Source organism: Sinohyriopsis cumingii, chromosome 12 (genome assembly GCF_028554795.1).
Source record: "Sinohyriopsis cumingii isolate HCF-2022 chromosome 12, ASM2855479v2, whole genome shotgun sequence".
NCBI lineage: Eukaryota > Metazoa > Mollusca > Bivalvia > Unionida > Unionidae > Sinohyriopsis > Sinohyriopsis cumingii.
Window position 1 is genome coordinate 20908320 of NC_142972.1, and position 19673 is coordinate 20927992.

At 34.1% G+C, this 19673-nt stretch overlaps 1 protein-coding gene across 1 annotated transcript in view; it reads right to left on the minus strand.

Annotated features, from left to right (window-relative positions):
• Nucleotides 1-455: 455 nt before the first annotated feature.
• LOC149786075 (cation-independent mannose-6-phosphate receptor-like) overlaps nucleotides 456-19673 on the minus strand; it is a 185168-nt gene continuing 165950 nt past the window's right edge. Inside the window, exons 40-44 of the mRNA XM_089976368.1 lie at nucleotides 18977-19080; nucleotides 15620-15705; nucleotides 13010-13189; nucleotides 11270-11330; nucleotides 456-5661 (exon numbers count right to left, since the gene is read on the minus strand). Of these exons, the coding sequence (XP_089832494.1) occupies nucleotides 5539-5661; nucleotides 11270-11330; nucleotides 13010-13189; nucleotides 15620-15705; nucleotides 18977-19080 (554 nt within the window). The 3' untranslated portion in view covers nucleotides 456-5538. The remainder of the gene's footprint in view (nucleotides 5662-11269; nucleotides 11331-13009; nucleotides 13190-15619; nucleotides 15706-18976; nucleotides 19081-19673) is intronic.

A 19673-nucleotide genomic window follows, 5' to 3' on the forward strand; every position in this document is an offset into this window, starting at 1 on the left:
CCCAATTGCTGAAATGATATATATAAATTATTTTTTTCAAAGTTTGGAATTTGTAAGATTCAGACTTCTTGTAATATCATTAAAAATAAATTAAGACTGAGCAATGATATGCACATTTATAATATTAATCAATTTATGCCACTGCTAGAAACAAGGACTGCAACAAGTATCAGATGTACATCTGTAAATCCAGTATGACCTTTTTTTGGAGGAATTTTGTGTACCATGAACACATTTTAATTTTTTTTAAAACTTATTTCCCTTGTGCTAAATGTTAACTCAATCCATCAAAATCTTTCTAAAGCTTTGGGGCAGAAACAAGTTGGGGGGGGGTGGGGGTGAGAGAGAGAGGAGTTTGCTTGAAGATGGGTAGATGTAGACACTGAAACTGAGAAAAACAACTCCATGACAACTGGCAGTGTTATTTAAAACGTACACAAGTCGTACAAATAAAAGACTGTAAATTCTTTTTAATTCAAAGAAAACATAGGAAATAGGACATCAGGAAGAATCTAAATAAACAACAAAATATCACTTGAAATGATCAGTCTTTTCTCTCTGTCTCTCTGAAATTATTTACCATCAATAGATCATGAAAACTGACAAAAAACAAAGCATACCAATATTTACAAACTTGTGTCAATGACCTTTTTATTCTAACAATGACAAAAAGCAACACTGCTGACAATAAAGCATAAATAAATAATAATTGCAATCATGATTCACTTTTATTTGGCAATCATACTTCTGAACATGCATGTAGCCATAAGTGAGATAAACATTTCTTTTTTGGACATTTTTTTTCGCTTCAAGTTATCTGGTACTGGAAGAAAATGTTTAATATATTCACACATTTAACATGTGTTGATACGGCAATGATGTTAAAAAGAACTGTTTGTAATCAATATGATAAAAAAATTATAAAGACCTGGGAATTTTAGATACCATACACCAATAAATATACCTAAACATGACAAATGGCCCTAGTGGGCCTGACATTACCTGGTCTAAAAGGCAAATGTAACAAGACAGGTGCCTTTATTTAAAAGACTGTCTGTATTATTCAGTGCATGAAATTAATGGTAAATTGCTTGTTGGACAAAAAGTTTTCATGATTTCAGTAGTCTGATGGCTAGCAAGGTTTCATTTATCACTAATCAGCATACTATGGAGAGGACAAATCAACACTTGCACGACTAATAAATTCTTGTTTTGGCAATCTTCCTAGACATATAAACAGGCATACAAAATTTTACTGTATTGGAAAAGTAGTTTCAGAGTAATTGTGTTAATATTTTCACCAAAAAAAACTGTCATAGTCCATTAAAATGTGAAAAAAAATTGCTTAAATGGCATTAAGATTTCATTCAGGTCATCTTTATGTGCATATAAAACTGTACAAGGTCTTACTACATTCTATTAGCCTTGGCTAATCAGGTTATCTATATATGCATATAAAAGGGCCTACTACATTCTATTAGCCTTGGCTAATCAGGTTATCTATATATGCATATAAAAGGGCCAACATTCCATTATCCTTGGCTAATCATGTTATCTATATATGCATATAAAAGGGCCAACAACATTCTATTAGCCTTGGCTAATCAGGTTATCTATATATGCATATAAAAGGGCCTACTACATTCTATTAGCCTTGGCTAATCAGGTTATCTATATATGCATATAAAAGGGCCAACAACATTCTATTATCCTTGGCTAATCATGTTATCTATATATGCATATAAAAGGGCCAACAACATTCTATTATCCTTGGCTAATCATGTTATCTATATATGCATATAAAAGGGCCAACAACATTCTATTATCCTTGGCTGATCAGGTTAACTATATATGCATATAAAAGGGCCTACTACATTTTATTAGTCATAAATAAGCAGGTTCTGTGCAATTGTTCTAACATAGTTTGCATTAATATATACAAGAACTTGCAGAAATCTATTAAAAAAATTCAAAAGACTGTGCTTAAATGGCATGAAAATCAAAGCTGGTTATCCACATTTACATATATACATATCTAATAAATGTCATTAACCTAGATCAAGCAGCTTAGCATGTACATTAATGCTAAATTTGTTATTACACAGTCTATAAGAAAGTGCAAATGACTTGATTAAAAGTCTAATTTGGGCATCTACATTTGTATATAATTAGGCTGACCAAATTCCATTTGTAACCATGAAGCCATTTTCTTTAATTACAATGGCTTCAGAATGATGTGTTAATGAACATACTGATGTTTGTATATTCAAGTACACTGTGGCTAGAGAAGGCTAAAAACAGTGTTACTTCATGATTCTCATGAGATGATTTTTTACTGGATGGCATATCACATGATATATATTTCTTTATATCATACTGTGACACCTCAATGTTAAACTTTTAGCACAAGACTGAATGGCAACTTTTTTATAGAAATTCTGGTTTGGACTGTTTCAGTTAAGCACCTGGGACACAGGGAAGGCACTTCTAATATGGAATAGTCACCCACAGATGCAATTTGTAATTTTATATCATATTTTCATATGAATCGTTTGAGAAATAAAATTACCCTTGCCAATATTTGTCGAAAACTGCCTTCCATGGCTACCATGTTTAAATGAAACAGCCCTAATGTAATAAAATAATTACAGATCTTTGTTTAAATGAATATTATGTTTGGTGAACCAGAAACCAATTACACTGAACTATAGATCAATACGAGATTTTGGTTCATAAAATTTCATCTTCCCCTCAAGAAAGGTTTATAGCTATGTATTATCTCCTTACCACAACCTACAAGATATTAAAATCACTTCTGAAGTAATTAGAAAAGTGTTTATGGAACATGAATGCAAGTGTTTGACTTAAACCTTGACCACATGGATGGACAAGGGTAACACTAGTCCTACCACATTACTAGTTGGTCATGGAATGTAGTTTTCTCTTCTCACAGAATGTTCTAGTAGGATGATAAATGCTCACAGACCATGTCTAGTTACAAAGTACATGTTGAGCATAAATATTTTCATATTGTACAAAGGTTTTATCTGTCATACACTTGACAATTTTGAAATAATATCATGACCAATTACAGAATTTAACTGCACAGCGAAAGGCAAGTGAAAATTAATTTCAACCAATGAATGTAATATACAAAATTTTCTATACTGTTAAGTGATACCTTTCTTTATTTTGGTTGTGGTGAGCATATTTACATAAAAAAGGGAGATAAAAAAAAATCACAAGTCATACATTAACTCAAAAATGGTAAAATGTCATGGAATCTTTCATCAATGTACAGCCAAATGGTCAAGTGTCAATGTTACTTCCATCATAGGGAGACATGTTATTTTGAATAACTAAATTCACTGAGTACAAAACTTTGTTCAGTGACAAGGTGCAATCAAGTTTTCAAAAATTTATTATAAATAAAGTCTGCTTTTCCCCCCCGAGTGTATTCTGTCTGTATATAAAGATGGTCTACTTTTGAAAAATCAATGCTTATAAACCAACTCAAAATGATGTAATTATTACACTAGGATATCACCAAGGAGAATCACTGTACTATGACTCAGTTGAGAGATTTGAAATAAAATGACAGGATTGTGACTTCTGACTCTTCTAAAATAATTGTAAAGAAAAAATCTTATACTATTTTAATAACTGTATAAAAGTACCAAAAAAATAATGTCAGTAAAAAGTATATGTAGCTTTTGAAATCCATGGTGATTCCATGACCTGCTGTAAATCTGCTACACAGGCTTTCATTTCTGGAAAACCAATGTGATCTCAGTAACAATGTCACACCATAAAAAATTCAGTCACAATCATCACCTCTTCTATGTGCATTCCATAAAGAGCCTATGGTCTTTAACCTATGCAAATTTGACAAATTTTTAAATACTCATTCAACTAATATATTATGGGCAATAAATGACAAGGTATTTTTCCCCATTACTTTCTATGTAATGATTCTTAATACAACAAAATACAAACCAACCGGAACATTTTATTAGCGACTTTGAATTGCTTGGACCCTTAGCTATATAAAATAACCAAAAAATAACCATTTTTAAAAACATTAGTGATCAATCTTAATAAAATTCCTTTAGATGCAAATACAATAGAACCTGTATCAAGGGTCAACCCTTTGGGAACCATAAAAACTGGTCAGTGAAGACAGGTGATCCTAGAATACAGGCTTCTTCAAACATGTATCAAATATAAAACCAAATTGTGTGGCCTTTAAGATAGGCAGCATTCAGCACAGGTCTGACTGCAGCTTGTGGTGATGAAACAAGATCAAAGAGGTGACCCTATATACTCAATGACAAAAATTAACAATCTAGAGAGAATTAAGTCATGACAAAAGTCCCATTTTAAAACATTCTTTCTGAATAAGCAGTTGCTCAACCATCATACACGTATTGCTACTTATACATACATTTTTTAGGGATGTTGTTGAGAAAAGAAGTATGGTACGACAAAATATTTCCAAGGCACACATATGTTCTGAGCATTTGTTTCTAGGATATGCACTCATACTTTTTAGCTCATCCTTACAGGGGAACACTTTTTTCAATGTAGCTCCTATACATTTTTTTATATCAACAATATGCACAATATTGCCAGTGATATAATAGACATAACTAATTAAATGCATTCATAAATATTAGTAAATGTACACATGTAACAAGGAGAATAGGGCCGACATGTCATACCCACACTCAAAGGAATGACCTTTAAACCCAGTGATCTTGATCCCAAGGTAAAAGTGGTTAAGTCATTGACCATGCTGGATAATGAACTGTCTCAACTCCATAATCATTCACCTTAGGCATGAACAGAATCCATGTAAGGGTTTAGAAACCATATGTAAATTACCAACTTTCCCCATAATCTTAATGGCTGATCTAAGGGACCATGTTATTTAAAGAAAAATTAAGGAATGATTATGTGGCATAGATCAATTATACTTAAACAATAATTACTTATCCAATGTTGCCACTATCTAGCTCCATATGATAACATCATGGTTAGAATGTAATGCTAAGTGTGCAAAGTTTTAGAAAGCAAAAAGTGTACAAATTTTTTGACACATACAAACTTTTACCAGTCCAACTTTCTTCAGATATCGTTGGGGGGGGGGAGGCTAATTAAGGTACTTAAATCTCCATATGAGCAATGATGTAGAACATTTTTGGTGGTCAGAACAGGAACAGAGGAATAATACAGAATTTTAGTGATTTTTGAAGAATTTTTGCTAGTTCACAAGTTTAGATTTAAACAGGTGCTGAATCAGTCTGATTAAAAATACGATAAATCACCAACTACATTGAAAGACAACTTTATCTGGATTGAATAATATGAAAACAGTCCCGTTTTGGGGATTTTTCACTGTAAAGATTGCACCTCAAGAAGATAACACATGTCAGAAAATTCTGACAAAAACTGTGGAGCATAAATCCAAAAGTACATATTAAACAAACACAACTTTACTATCATACATTTCAGTCATCACCTAATCTGAGTAAAATGTTAAGTATTAAGCAAATCTTCATCACTGTCATCGTGGTAGCTATGCTGAACCGCTTCAGGATCTCTTTCATCAAACAAAAGAATTTCATCTTCTGCCTGCAATTCACTACTTGCCTGGGGCAACTGAAAAAAAAAATATAAAAAAAATGTCAGTCTCGACATTTTATTATTCAGTTTAATAGGTAACTAACAAAGTTTGAAATGTCAATTTCTTTCTCTTCTGTAGCAATTATAATCATCATTTTTCATCAACTGAAGTTATACCCAAGTAATACATAAATCACACCTCTTGGAAAGTAATAACAAAGATGAGACAAGAAGCGAAGAGCAGAAAGAGTGAGGACAAATAATTATTACAAGCCAGATACATAAGAAATGAGACAATTCTGTGAATTTATTTCCCCCAACCCATTTTCAGCAATAAGAGGATTTCAAATTTGCCATTGTGGAAGCCATATTGATTTAAGATTGTCATTATTTACTTTTGGACCAACTAGATATCACTATAAGTCTTTTGGTTAATATCTCATGTCAAAAAGACCATCCATTAAGAAGTAACATTAATAAGATTTTTAAGATGGCTGGGGGGCCCCGAGTGGCCTTAAGCACTCTCTGTTACGGATCACTGCCATCCCACCTCTGTCTGCGCCGGTTCGAGTCTCAGATTCGGCCAATGTGGGTATGTGAGAAAGCTTGCCAGTAACTTCTCGTGGGTTGATGGTTCTTTCCGGGGTTTTCCCGGGTTCTTCTTCCCATTAATACTGGCTGCCATGTATAGCATATCGTGTGCCGAAAAATGTCTTTAAACCCTACAACAACAACAACAACAAGATGGCTGGCATGGGGCCAAATTGAATGTCACATTAGCACTTTTTTCATTTAGGACCAACTGGATATCATAATATAACCCCTTGCTGATTTTACCACTTAGAAGACATATCAATAACAAGATTTTCAAAATGGCCACCATGTTATCCATATTTGAGGTTGGATTGGCACCATGTAATTTTGAACCAACATGTACACCAAAAAAAGTCTTTGGTGAAAACCCCATGTCTATATGATTTTCCACTGAGGAGTAATAAGATTTTCAAGATAGCAGCAATGGTGGCTATATTGGATATCAGATCAGAACTATTTTCAGTTATGTGAAATTAGATATAACAAGAAATCTTCTTGTCAAAACTTCATGTCATGTATTGACACACGATAGGCTATACATGGCGGCCATCCATCTAGGAACAGCAACAACAAAACTTTCAAGATGGTGGCTGTGGTAATCATAATGAAGTCAGTTCAGCAGTATTTTCAAAGGGGCCATCTAGACATCATAAGAACTCTGCATCGGAAAACCCAAGTCAATATGCTTTCTATTCAGGAGGAGTAGAAATATGATTTTCAGGATGGTGAATGTGGTGGTCATATCAGTACCATCTTCATGTAGGAATAGGAGATCTTCCGATGAGAATCCCACGACACACAACCTTCTATTCAGGTTTTGTTTTGTTTTGCGAGTTTAACACAGTTTTGATACCTGCTCTGTGCCAAGTAGTCCTATATTCAGTTGACATTTTAACTGAACTTCCTGTGAACATGCCACACTATAACTGAACTTCCTGTGAACATGCCACACTACTGAAACCTATTCAGCTGCCGCATATGCTTTAACAGGTTTCACAGAATGTATGTTCAAAGTGTCACTTACCGTCACATAACTATTCCAATGGTTTCATTTCTGTGTGAAATTCCTGTCAATACTGGTAAAAAGGTTTTCCTAGATTAGCCTACATTGCATATTAAAAAAATCAGCATACTTGAAACAATGTCAGCTCCCTGGGTTGAAATGGACTGTGAATAAATTAACCTTTACATCTGATACACAAGTTGAAGCAATGGGTTTATTTATATTTACCAGATGTGTTTAGCTATCACCCAAACTTGTACTGTTTGCCACCTTATTACTGACAAAAAGCGGCATTGATGTCTGCAGGGTATAACAGCATACACAGTATTCATTGGCTTTAAGAATACATTTGCAACCATGCTAGCAAAATAGTGTTATTTGCACTTACAGTGAATATTTAATAATTATTTGAATTTTTTTGGTTATACTGCTAACCTGGATGTAATCGTCTCTTGGTTATTTTGCTTGATTCATTCAGTGATGAATTCAAGACTGTCATGTATCAACTGTCTTATGAAATTCAATAAAATATTAGTGATAATGAATTTAAAATACAGTGTGACCCTGCGATAACACACCACTACTCCGGTGGCTTAGTGGTTAGAGAGTCCACCTCGGAAGTGGGAGGTCATGGGTTCGAACCCTGGCCGAGTCATACCAAAGACTTACAAAAATGGTACTAACAGCTACCTCGCTAGATGCTCAGCATTAAGAGGTTAGTGTTAGGACTGGTCGGCCTGGTGTCAGGATAATGTGACTGGGTGGGACATCATGCTACATGTCTGGGGCATGATGCCCCAGTGCTAGACATCATTATAAACTGCCACATTGCAGACATTGTAGCGATATGACTGAAAAATTGTTAAAGCTATGTTAAATGTCAAAATCACTCACACACACATAGGGCAGGAACAGGATAATTTTTTCTTTTAATGGACATAGAATAAAACAGTGTTGCCGAAACTTCAAAGAAAACTGATTTCCTTTGAAGCACTGATCATTCTGTGTAAATACCAAGCAAATGAAACAAAATTTCATTCTCACTGTTTTACAGTTATTCGATGTTGCTGCCACAAAAACAAATGGGCAGTTGTTTAGTCCTCCAGATTTGTTCTTAAGTGGTGACTTCAATAACATCAAGCCAACTTCTATCTTCAATAAAAATAAATCACCTTTTCATCAAAGGAAGTCAGCATCAAGCTTAAATAATAGCAATGGAATCTGATGGATTGTTGCATTTTCCAAAGTGACTGGAAGACACTAAATAAACTGTGCCATGAAAGTTTCCTTTTTGCATGAAATACAGTTATGCTTACCACTGCTACCAACAGTGGCATAAAATGCAAATTAAATTTCCTATATTTTGAAACCAAAGATATCTGGCTGTCAAGTTAATTGAATCTGTTAGATTTTTTAATTTGTTGATATGTTTTCATTTTCACTATGAATAGCCTCATCACCTGGGTAGCCTCGGCAATATGATAGTTGTCTCCATTGGACCAAAATCTAGGCCAGTTTAAGTACATGTGCAGGTAGCATATACATAACTATAGCCACATGCTGCTGGCAAAGTGAATTGTTTAGTGACACATGTTTGATGACATTGGGATATAGATCAAATGATGACTATCATTTTTATGTGTTATTTGTGCTTTCTAATGGTTGTGACTGAGACAAACATTTTATGTGATCTATACTCGAGTTATGGATTTTTCATATGCATGTACAGTACTTATTATGGACAATACTACACAAATGTAAGTTGTCAATATACAATAGTATTTCAGACTAGTTTAATCCAAAGCATGTATTTTGCACTCGCTTTTATTCACTCCATCCCCATCCATTTTTTTTTTTTTTTTTGGGGGGGGTACATGCTTCATTTTCTTCAGCTAATTGACTTGTTTGCTTATAATACAATTTGGTAGATAACACGGTCAGGTTCTATGGACCCAAGTCATTATGTTAATGTGTGTGTGTGAGTGATTAGGATTTTTAACGTAGCTTTAACAATTTTTCAGTCATATCGCTACGATGTCTGCAGTGTGGCAGTTTATAGTGATATCTAGCACTCAGGCATCATGCTGCAGACATGTAGCATGATGTCCCACCCAGTCACATTATCCTGACACCAGGCCGACCAGTCCTAACACTAACCTCTTAATGCAGAGTGCCAAGCGAGGCAGCTGTTAGTAACATTTTTGTTAAGTCTTTGGTATGATTCGACCGGGGATCAAACCCACAAACTCCTGCATCCGAAGCAGAAGCTCTAGCCACTAGGCCACTGGAGCAGTCTGTTCCTATCCTCAAAGGTTGGTCGACTGTAGCTAGTCTGGTAGCATGGCTATTTGAGTATATCACAGCATACATGCCAGATGTCAACATAAGCGGATTATGATAAAACAATGTACTGTTAAGATGGTTTGTCAATATGAACAAAAGATTTATTTACTTAAAAATAGATAGATTCCAATGCATTTTATATCCAAGTTGGCAGATTCCTTTCAGGACACCTTTGAATTTCTCTACTCCAAACCCAAGACTGCATATACAAGTTTAAACAGCCAACAGTGTCGTCACAAGAAAAGCACCAGATAGTATATTTTGTTGCTAATAAAGGAAAAAAATCGCAATTTGTGACACTGGTGAAGCACAGTGCAATCCCTGAATAAACTTTTTACGAAGATTAACTATTTTTTCATGCACGAGAAAAATACATCTATACCAAATTTCAAAAGCCATACTAAAATCATCTTATATTATAATTATAGTAAAATCGGCAAATTAATTTTCTTACTTTTAAGAAGAAAAATATATCCTTTCATGTAGAAGAAATATACACATATGAAATTTTGTGAGCCATGCTATAGCAGGTTCACATTGTATGTGACGTTAAATAGAGTTAAAAGTATGGAAACATTTTCTAAAAAGGACAAATTCTCTTTTATGGTGATAACTCTGCACTATCAATTAGCATAATTTATCAAAATCTGCAGTGCCATTTGACAGGTTGTTTTGCCTTGCTTCTAAAAACAGATTAATATTCAAGGACCTCATTTGTATATTTTTTGCACTGCTTGGTATAAAAAGTAACAACCAAATGTTTTTAAAATATCTCAAATCAATATCTGAGAGATATTGGTTGTTCTTGATTATATCTTCTTGCTAAAATGGCAGATATGAATTTAAAGCAGTGAACATGTCACTTACAGATTTTTAGTGCACGGTCTTGTTCCAAAATTCAATCTAAGATTCCTCCATTTTAGTAAACCCTTAATAATAATTAAGAATGGCACGACCTTGTCCATATTATCAATAATCTTTCAACTGTTGTGTTAAAATTTTTAAATGACTTCCTGCTGTAACTTAATTATATGCATGACTGTTTGTCTCTATTTTATTTTATAATTTTATAGATTATCATCTATACATTTCTTGATTCAAGTGAACTATATCAGCCACCTGTCTCAGTCTCATCATTAGAAGTATGTGCGTATGAGTTTCAGCAGTGTGGTATATATGTAATTAATAAACATCAGCTCAAGAGATGGATGATATCAATTGAATCAATTCTTGAAAAGAGCATGCATTTTGGAACCAAGTATATTTGAACTACTAAATGAATCAGTCATAAAATACAATAACAATAGGTTTAAAAAATAATTGATGAAAGGGTTGGTACCAAAACAAGGGAATTAGTCATGGGGCTAAATTATCTATTTTGGCCTCCAGTGTCTCACAAAAGACAAACAATGTAACCCATGAATTAAGACTTCTTTGTGTCCATGCCAACCCCATGATAAATTCTACTGTACATTGTGGTATTCAGGGACATTATTTCACGCTGGAAGAATGAGAACCAGAATGCATGTCTTGTCCATAAAACTACTATAATGTACATTTTAAAACAATTAATGGCTTTAACATAAATCATAATGTAACTGATACATTCCCACAATGCAACTGCATAAAAAAAGTGACACTTCTTCCTGCCATTTGCTAATGCGGGCAAGAAAACCAATGGCTGTATGCTACATTGGAACTTACTTGTGTATACTCAGCATTTCTTCTGGTGAATAAGCGTTTAACACGGCCAACAAATGCAGCCCTATTATAATATAAAATACATCAGTTAGTACTTTTTATAATTTGTAGAAACAATGAAAATCTATTTTCATGAAAATGTAATATTTTCTTTGCTGGAAAGTGTTTATTGTAACTTGTTATTGCTTTAATATGTGTCTCAAAAAATACAGTATATAATACAAGTTAGTAGGGACATAATGCAGGTTGAAAATTCAAGTTTTCTGCAATTTACATGTAACTTCAAAGTAATTTATAATCTTTGGTCTGTGCTGTGTTCATAGCAGTGTATCTTATTTGGTGACATGAACAGTTAGGAACATAAATGAAAGAAAACAGATCTTATCTTTCATTATCCTTGCATAATGGCTGAAAGCAAATTCACATGAATTACTGTAAATAATGAAAAGTTTTAAGTATAACAGATTTTTAAAATATTTTGCAAATGACAGGGATTAGAAACTTTAATCCATCCTAAATTCATTCCAATCCTTCATTTGAAAAAAATAATTTATTTCCATATCAATAACAACAATAGTCCTCTTAAGGGACTGATATTCAACTAAATGAAAATGATTTCCATGAATTCAAGATAACATCATTTCTTGATTTTAATGGCCAAGTGTTGATCATCAAAATTTCATTTAGAACCAAGCAGTTATTATAAAAAGTCTTCTAATGAACACTCCACGACAATATAACTCTCCATTTATGAGGAGTGGCAATAACAAAAGTTTCAAGAAAGCACCATAAAAGATGACTGCCATGGTAGCCATATTGGACAACATATCTGCATCATTTTCATTTAGGATTAACTAGTCATCATAAGTCTTTTAGTGAAAATCTCATATGATCATTCAAAAGAACTAGCAATATCAAGAATTTCCAGATGGCCACTGTGGCGGCAATATTGGATGTCCAAGTGGTACCATTTTCATTTCCAATCACCTAGAAATTCTCAGAAGCTTCCTGATAAAACCCATGTTGATATGACCATCCATTCAGGAAGGGTAGCAATAATAAGATGGCCACCGTGATGGCCATATCTAATGTTCAAATTGCACCATCTTCTCTAAAGATCAACAAGACACAATAAATCTTCTGGTTAGAATCATATTATGATGAGTTTCTGTTTAGAAGGAGTAGAGATAAGATTTTCAAGACGGCTGCTATGGCAGCATTACTGGATGCCAGACTGTCAAATTTTGTTTAGGACCAACTAAATATCATAAAAAGTCTTTCTGTAAAAAATCTTATGCTGATGTAAGAATCCAGTGAGGAGGAGTAGTGATAACAGGACCTTCAAGATGCCACCATATTGGCCATATTGGATGTCTGAGTGGTACCATTCTTATTTTTCACAACTATGTGTGTGTGAAGTTTTATGTAATCCATGTATTTCAGGAGGACTAGTGATACAAAACTTGTGCCAACAGACAGATAAATGACTGAAAACAGTAGGTCATCAAATAAGCTCTTATTCAAAAAAATTTCAGTATGTGGCAAACAAACGTTTTATGGCAACACTTGTCTAATCTGAAGAAAAAAAAAGCAGAATTAATGGTGAAATATCTGTACAATGCTTATTGTGATGATAAACATGAATTAATAATAATTTTTCCAGAGATAAGTTTCTTTATCTCTAAATATTTTGACTCTAACATGGTAGAAAATTCTAGTCTATTAAAAACAATATTTACTTACCTCCTGTCAGGTTTGTGGAATATGACCAATAAAACACAGACAATGATGGCAGCAATGAAAACCCCTAATATTGTCCCAACTGTAGAAGACTTGACCCCTCCCTTCTCACTAGACCCACTGTCTCTGGCATGTGCAGAGGTTGAAACCACAGTGTCTACTGGTTTAGGAGATGGCACTACCCTGAAGAAAAGAAATAGGAATTATATAACCCTTAAAAGGCCTAAAAATTCCAACTAGGGTTCAACAGTGTCTCCATATGAATGGTTTTATTAAAACACAGCCTTATGCTTGTGTTTTGTTTTATAAAAAGGTTTTTATGGCACTTTCAACACAATATTAGCTTATATCATGCCAAGGGGACTGAAGCTAAGTGCCTTTCCCAAAGATACACTAAGGAAGATAACCTGGGCAGGTATCGAACATAGAACCTTGAACTACAAGTTCAATGCTCTGCCAATTAAGCTACTGTGGCTCCCCATCTTATGCCTAAGCAGGCAAAACAGGAAAGCCTAGCATGCCAGGGCACACTTTGGGTATATGATAATACAGTGAAACTCCTGAAAACTTGACACTCTGTATACCAGAATCCTCTCAAGACCAAAATATGTTTGGAGTCTCAAATCTTTCCTGCAACAATATCATCTTTTTTCCCCAGTAAATCAAATTCCCTCATCTCCAAATAATGAAATAAATTTTAATCCCAAATTTTACACTTTAAAAAAAAAAGCCCTCTTAAAACCAAAATTCAGTTAAAACCTGGAGATGAATTTTAGATGCTTAATTCCAAATATGCTGGAACAGATTAATTACAGTTAGCAAGTACTTTAGTTTGCTTATTTGTTAGACAAAGACCCAGGAAATGTCCTAAAGGCATGTGAGGTTAAAAAAATACTTGACACATGCACCAACACAAATTTGTGCTGACAATAGGCTAATCTGAAAAGCCAGGTTAAAAAGGTGAAATATGAATAACTAAATGCTTATAGGTAAGCCATTTAAGAAAGATTATGTTTATCTGCTTATTGTTCCAGTAAAACATATATGGGACCCAGGGAAGGCAATTTTAATGTGGGGTACTCACCCATAGATGCAATTATAATTTTCTTACTATTTTAATATCAACGCTGTGAAATCAAAAAACCATGGCATATATTTTTTTTAAACTGCCTTCCCTGGGTACCATGTATGGAGCAGCTCCTAAGGTATGTTGCTCATAACCTAATTTATCTAAGCTAATGATGACAAAAGCTTATATTCCTGGTCTAAACTCATCTCTAATGTAATAATATAAGCTAACATACTAAAGCTGATCAAAATCTCTTTATAAATATGGTTTCTAGATTGTTCACAATCACATGCAAGATTACATCATTAATATGTGTGGCTTTGCTCATAAATAAACTCTTCTTGATGTTATCAGCTTATATTTCAAATCTGAACAGAAACGAAACCTTCATAGTGTTTACATTGATGGGCAGATACTGAATGTCCAATGCTTTGACTCATGGCCATTTAATAAACTCTCTTGGCCCATAGCTAGGTGAGCAAACAAGTAAAACTACATAAACTGTTGCTAAAATTAACAAGAGTCCCTTGAAGGGACTACACGAAAAGAATTTCCAGAAATTTATTATAAGACCATATTCTTTTTAACTGCTGAACATTGAAACGAACTGTGATATTCTGGAGTGAAAGGATTTTCACATTAGACACCATGGCCAGCCATAGTGGCTGAAAGATTGGCACAACTTCCATTTATAACAAACTAGACACTTTGGAAGACTTGCAGTGATCTGTGAAAACCATATATGGATATGACCATCAATTATGGAGAAGCAGTGATAAACATTTTTCAAGATGGGCATTATGGGTGTCAGGCATCATTTTCATGCCAAATAACTTTCCATTTAGGAGTAGTAATAACCAAATTTTTCAGTTGGCTCCTATGATGTCATGCTGGGTTTCAGAATGGCATCATTTTTATTTAGAACCAACAAGACATCATAAGAAGTCTTCTGTTAAAAAACCGATTTCGATATGACTTTCTATCTATGAGGTATAGCAACATGATTTTCAAGATGACTACTGTGACAGCTTTATTGGATATCTAATTCATACAATTTATGTTTCAGATTGCCTAGATCAAATAAGAAGTGTACCAGTGAAAATCCCAAGCTTAAGTGAGGAAGAGCAATAACAAGATTTTCAAGATGGCTGCCTTGGTGGCCATTTTAGATATAAGATTTACATCATTTTCACTTAGGACCAACTGGACATCATTAGAAGTCTTCTAGTGAAAAGCCCATACAGATATGGCAAGCCATTCAGGAGGAGTAGTGATAAAAAAAAGTTCACATGTCTAAGCAGACCCATTTACATTTAGGACCAACTGGACATCATTTGAGGTCTTCTAGTGAAAAGCCCACACAGATATGGCATGGCAAGCCATTCAGAAGGAGTAGTGATTAAAAAAAGTTCACATGTCTACATTTAGGACCAACTAGAGATCTTAAGTAATTCAGAACTTGCACAATATTTGGATGGACATCAGAGAATGGACAGGCCATCCCATAAGCTCTTCTGGGAGAGCTAAAAAGAATGCAAACTTACAACTTGGGAGTTAAACAGAGAACACTGGTTTCCCAGGAGAATAAGTAATCACAATTCTGAGACATGTACAAGAAGACTGGATTTCCCTGCAAAATAAAATATACCTGTGTTATTGTAACATCGTAGGGGATACAAATTTAATTTTTTGCAGCCTATATCAAATGAAATGAAAACAAAATTAATTTTATTTATATATACAATGACAATTGTCCCTCACTGTAAAGCTCCTCTGTAAATAGCTACAACTCTTGCGATATAGATTTGGACCTGAATGCTATTTTGTTCTGCTACTATTTCATTACATGATTGGAAAACAAGATCAAGTTGGCCTGATATCACCCACCTGGCTTACATAACCTAACAGATGACCATTTTACTAAGCAGGATAATGTAGTATAATTAGAGCACAACTCTGTAATTTTCCAACCCATTAGTGTGTTAATTTTACTTTATTTTAAAACCATAGTCCAGACCTGCCAACTCTGACAAGTTTGTCTCTGTAAGGCAGTTGATTTTTTTTCTGTAAGACTGACCAGTCTTCAGTAAGGTGTAACAAAATATCAATAACTGCTATAATAAAGCTGAAAAACATAATTAAAAGTTAGACGCAGTGACAATAAACATTATGTTCAACTGAAAAGTTTGTGAAGTATGCACAGACTTAATTTGCCACTAGTACAGTTGCACAAACTTTAGTTCCAAACCCTATGCAACTCAATGGCTTGTTGCTATCTCTCAACTTGACGTAATTCTTGGAAATTCTTTTTTCATTTCACATGACGACAGCAATTATATCTTCCGCCACGAGACATACTCAAATTGGCACATTACGTAGCATAAACATAATTGTGTGTGTTAATTATTTAAAAAAATTGTAAAGCTTATTTTCCTTTTGTCTTAAACATGCATCGCTTTCTGGATGCCATTTTTTTATATTTTTAATAATCAACAGTTTGATCATGCATACGCTTTGCATGAACAAACAGGTGCAGTTTAAAGCATCTGGAGTGCTGCTGTAAAGTTAGTCTGGTTTCCCTTATTTCAATAATCCTAATATAAAACCCGGATCAATATCAAACACGGATGAACCCATTATCCGTATTTTTTGGTGACTATCATTTTTCTGTACTATTTGCTTGTATGTCATAAGTCTGTATTTTAAGGGTAATTTTCGTAAGATTTACGGCAAAATCGCAAGAGTTGGCAGGTCTCATAGTCTGATATCAATTCTTTCCAAAGATAAAGACATAATTAACATGCATTTATCTTGCTCATAATTAACTAAACTCCTCTGACACCTTTATAATATAAACCTGCTTAAATGTTCTATTAAAACCAGAATATAAAATCTCTGGAGAGGTAAAAGGTTCAGCCAATCATACATGATCACCTCATTAACTTGTACAGATATCACTTATTATACAGATATTGCCAAACCATGACAATATAAGCTCATTTACTATTATGAGCCAATTCATATCAAAGTTTGGTCTCTGGAGAGATAACAGTCTCAGGGCTGTTCCATTAAAACATACCTGGGACCCAGGGAAGGCACTTTTAATGTGGGGTACTCACTGACAGATGTAATTTAGAATTTTCTTATCATTTTAATAAGAAGTCTCTGAAATCAAAGTACCCTAGCATGTATTTTTAAAACACTGCCTTCCCCGGGTACCATGTATGTCTGAATGGAACAGCCCTTAGCAAAACACACAAGAATCTGAAGAATGAATTAACTTGCATCTTGCTCATAAACAAACTTATCCAGAGTCTTGATAATAAAAGACTATTAAACAAGTTTGATCAATCTGATAAGAAATATGTCCTCCAGATAGTGGTAACAACCTCAGGCAATCTGATGCAAAATCATCTCAACATGAGTGGATTTTGCTACAAACTGAACAAATCAACACTTGTGACAAGATAAAAATTTGGTCAAAAACATGGCCTGCATATTGGTAACAAGCTCAATGAATCAAATCCATAGTCACCTTTTAGGCATGCTTGGATCTCACTCATTAGCACACATGTTTGAAATTTTGACATGACAAGCCTATATCCCAAGTTTGATCAATTTAAATACAATTATGGTGTCTAGAGTGGTCACAAGCCATTGTTGAGGGAAAATGGCACACAACACATCATACCATATGCTCACTTAACCTTATGACCAGGTAAGCTAAACACAATATTACTGCAGTGAAGCAAATTTAAAGTAATGGATAAGACATGAAAGAACTGGTGCTACACTGTCTAACTAGAATTTCTCGAAGTCCACAATAAGTCTGCTTTATCAGTCCATTTACTCTGTTTAACTGCTGAGTACTGAACCATCTAAGACATTCTTGAGAAATTACATTTTTTATAGAAGTAACAACTGTTCTGACCTTGGACCGCTTTCCTCCAAAATCAACATACTACTTCCTTGTCATTTGTACAAGCCATCCACACAATGTCATAAACTAAAGTTTTTATGCAAAGAAATAAATTCTGTCCCTCAGCCAGTGACTTTGACTTTTTGAGTCCAAATTCATTAGGCTTTGTTCTTATACCATGTGCAACTCATCTACAAATGCTGGTGAATGTACATGGTTGATACCTTAAACATTTGTGCAAAAACCTTTTTCTTCTTGACCTTTGATTTTTTCACCTTAAAATTCTTCTTTACCCAATGTCCGAGCCATCTATAAAGTTTGGTCCAAGTCTATAATGTGTTAGTTAATTATTTCTGAGCAGCCATGTGTTAGTTAATTATTGCTGAGCAGCCATTTTTCATCTTACAGTCACAATGACCTTGACCTTTTGACTTGTAGACTCCAAAACTGATTGGGTTCTTCCTTACACTTGGTGCAAGTCAGCCATAAAGTTTGGTAAAAAGGAATTCCACTTATTGTGCAGAAACCTTTTTTTTTTTCAGTCACTGACATTGAATTTTGACCTTAAGACACGTAAATCAATAATATTCTTCCTTACCCAAGGGCAAGCCATCCACTAAATGCAGATGGTGGGTAACTTTAGTAGTTATTGTACAGATGCCATTTTTCTACTTTAATCACAAAGACCTTGGCCTTTGAACATTTGACCCACAAATCAATGGGATTCTTCCTTACCATAAGTGCAAAAAAAGTCATCCACAAAGTTTAGAAAGTGTAATGCAGAAATGAAATTAGTAACAGATGGCTGGACAAATGAACAACAAAATATTAAAATCTGAAAATATTAATTTTTGACCAAAAGAACTGCACAAATTTTGAGCTGCAAAAATGTGCATTTCTATCATACATTTTGATATCTTCTTATGAAGACAGACAAAAACATTTGCAATTTCATGACTATTTTAAATTACTAAAAACTCACCTTTTGGGAATCTGGACTGCAGTGGAAGGTAATAACAGTTTTCATATTGTTATTATCCTTACCACACTTGGTAGTGGAATCGTACCTTGCCTCCAGCACATTGTCTATAAAATAGAGAACAGTATATTAAATGAAAGTTGTACAGAACATTTCATTTATTTTAAATTTGTTTACCTAAAATACTGTAAACCAAGAATCTTCTGTGTGTATCTTTGTTTCCTTTTTTAACTTTACTTTCAACAAGAATTCCCCCCCCCCCCCCAAGACATTTCCCAAAATCCCCAGCAAACTCACTGGAGTATGAAATGTCAATATCCTTTTACCTGTGATTAGAAGAACCCTCCATAATGAATACACCATCAAATTTCATGACTATAAATGCAACATATTCTGAAAAGCTTAAGTTACGACAAAATAATTATTTCTGATACTTCTGGCAAATGCAGTGCAAAAAGTGATAACTAGGCCCTCTGCTTGCTTTGCATTTTACTTTTAAGCTGTAATAAAAATTACACATAACAAGACACTCTGGTGCGACTGTGTAGACTATCGCTGAGGCGCATGAGTATACACTTAAAGCAGGGAACAGTGAATAAAATATAAATGTGAATCAGGAATTTTGTGCTTACCCAAAAATATTTTAAGTTTGGTATGATTCATACAGCTTATTGCTCTCTCTCTCTCTCTCTCTCTCTAT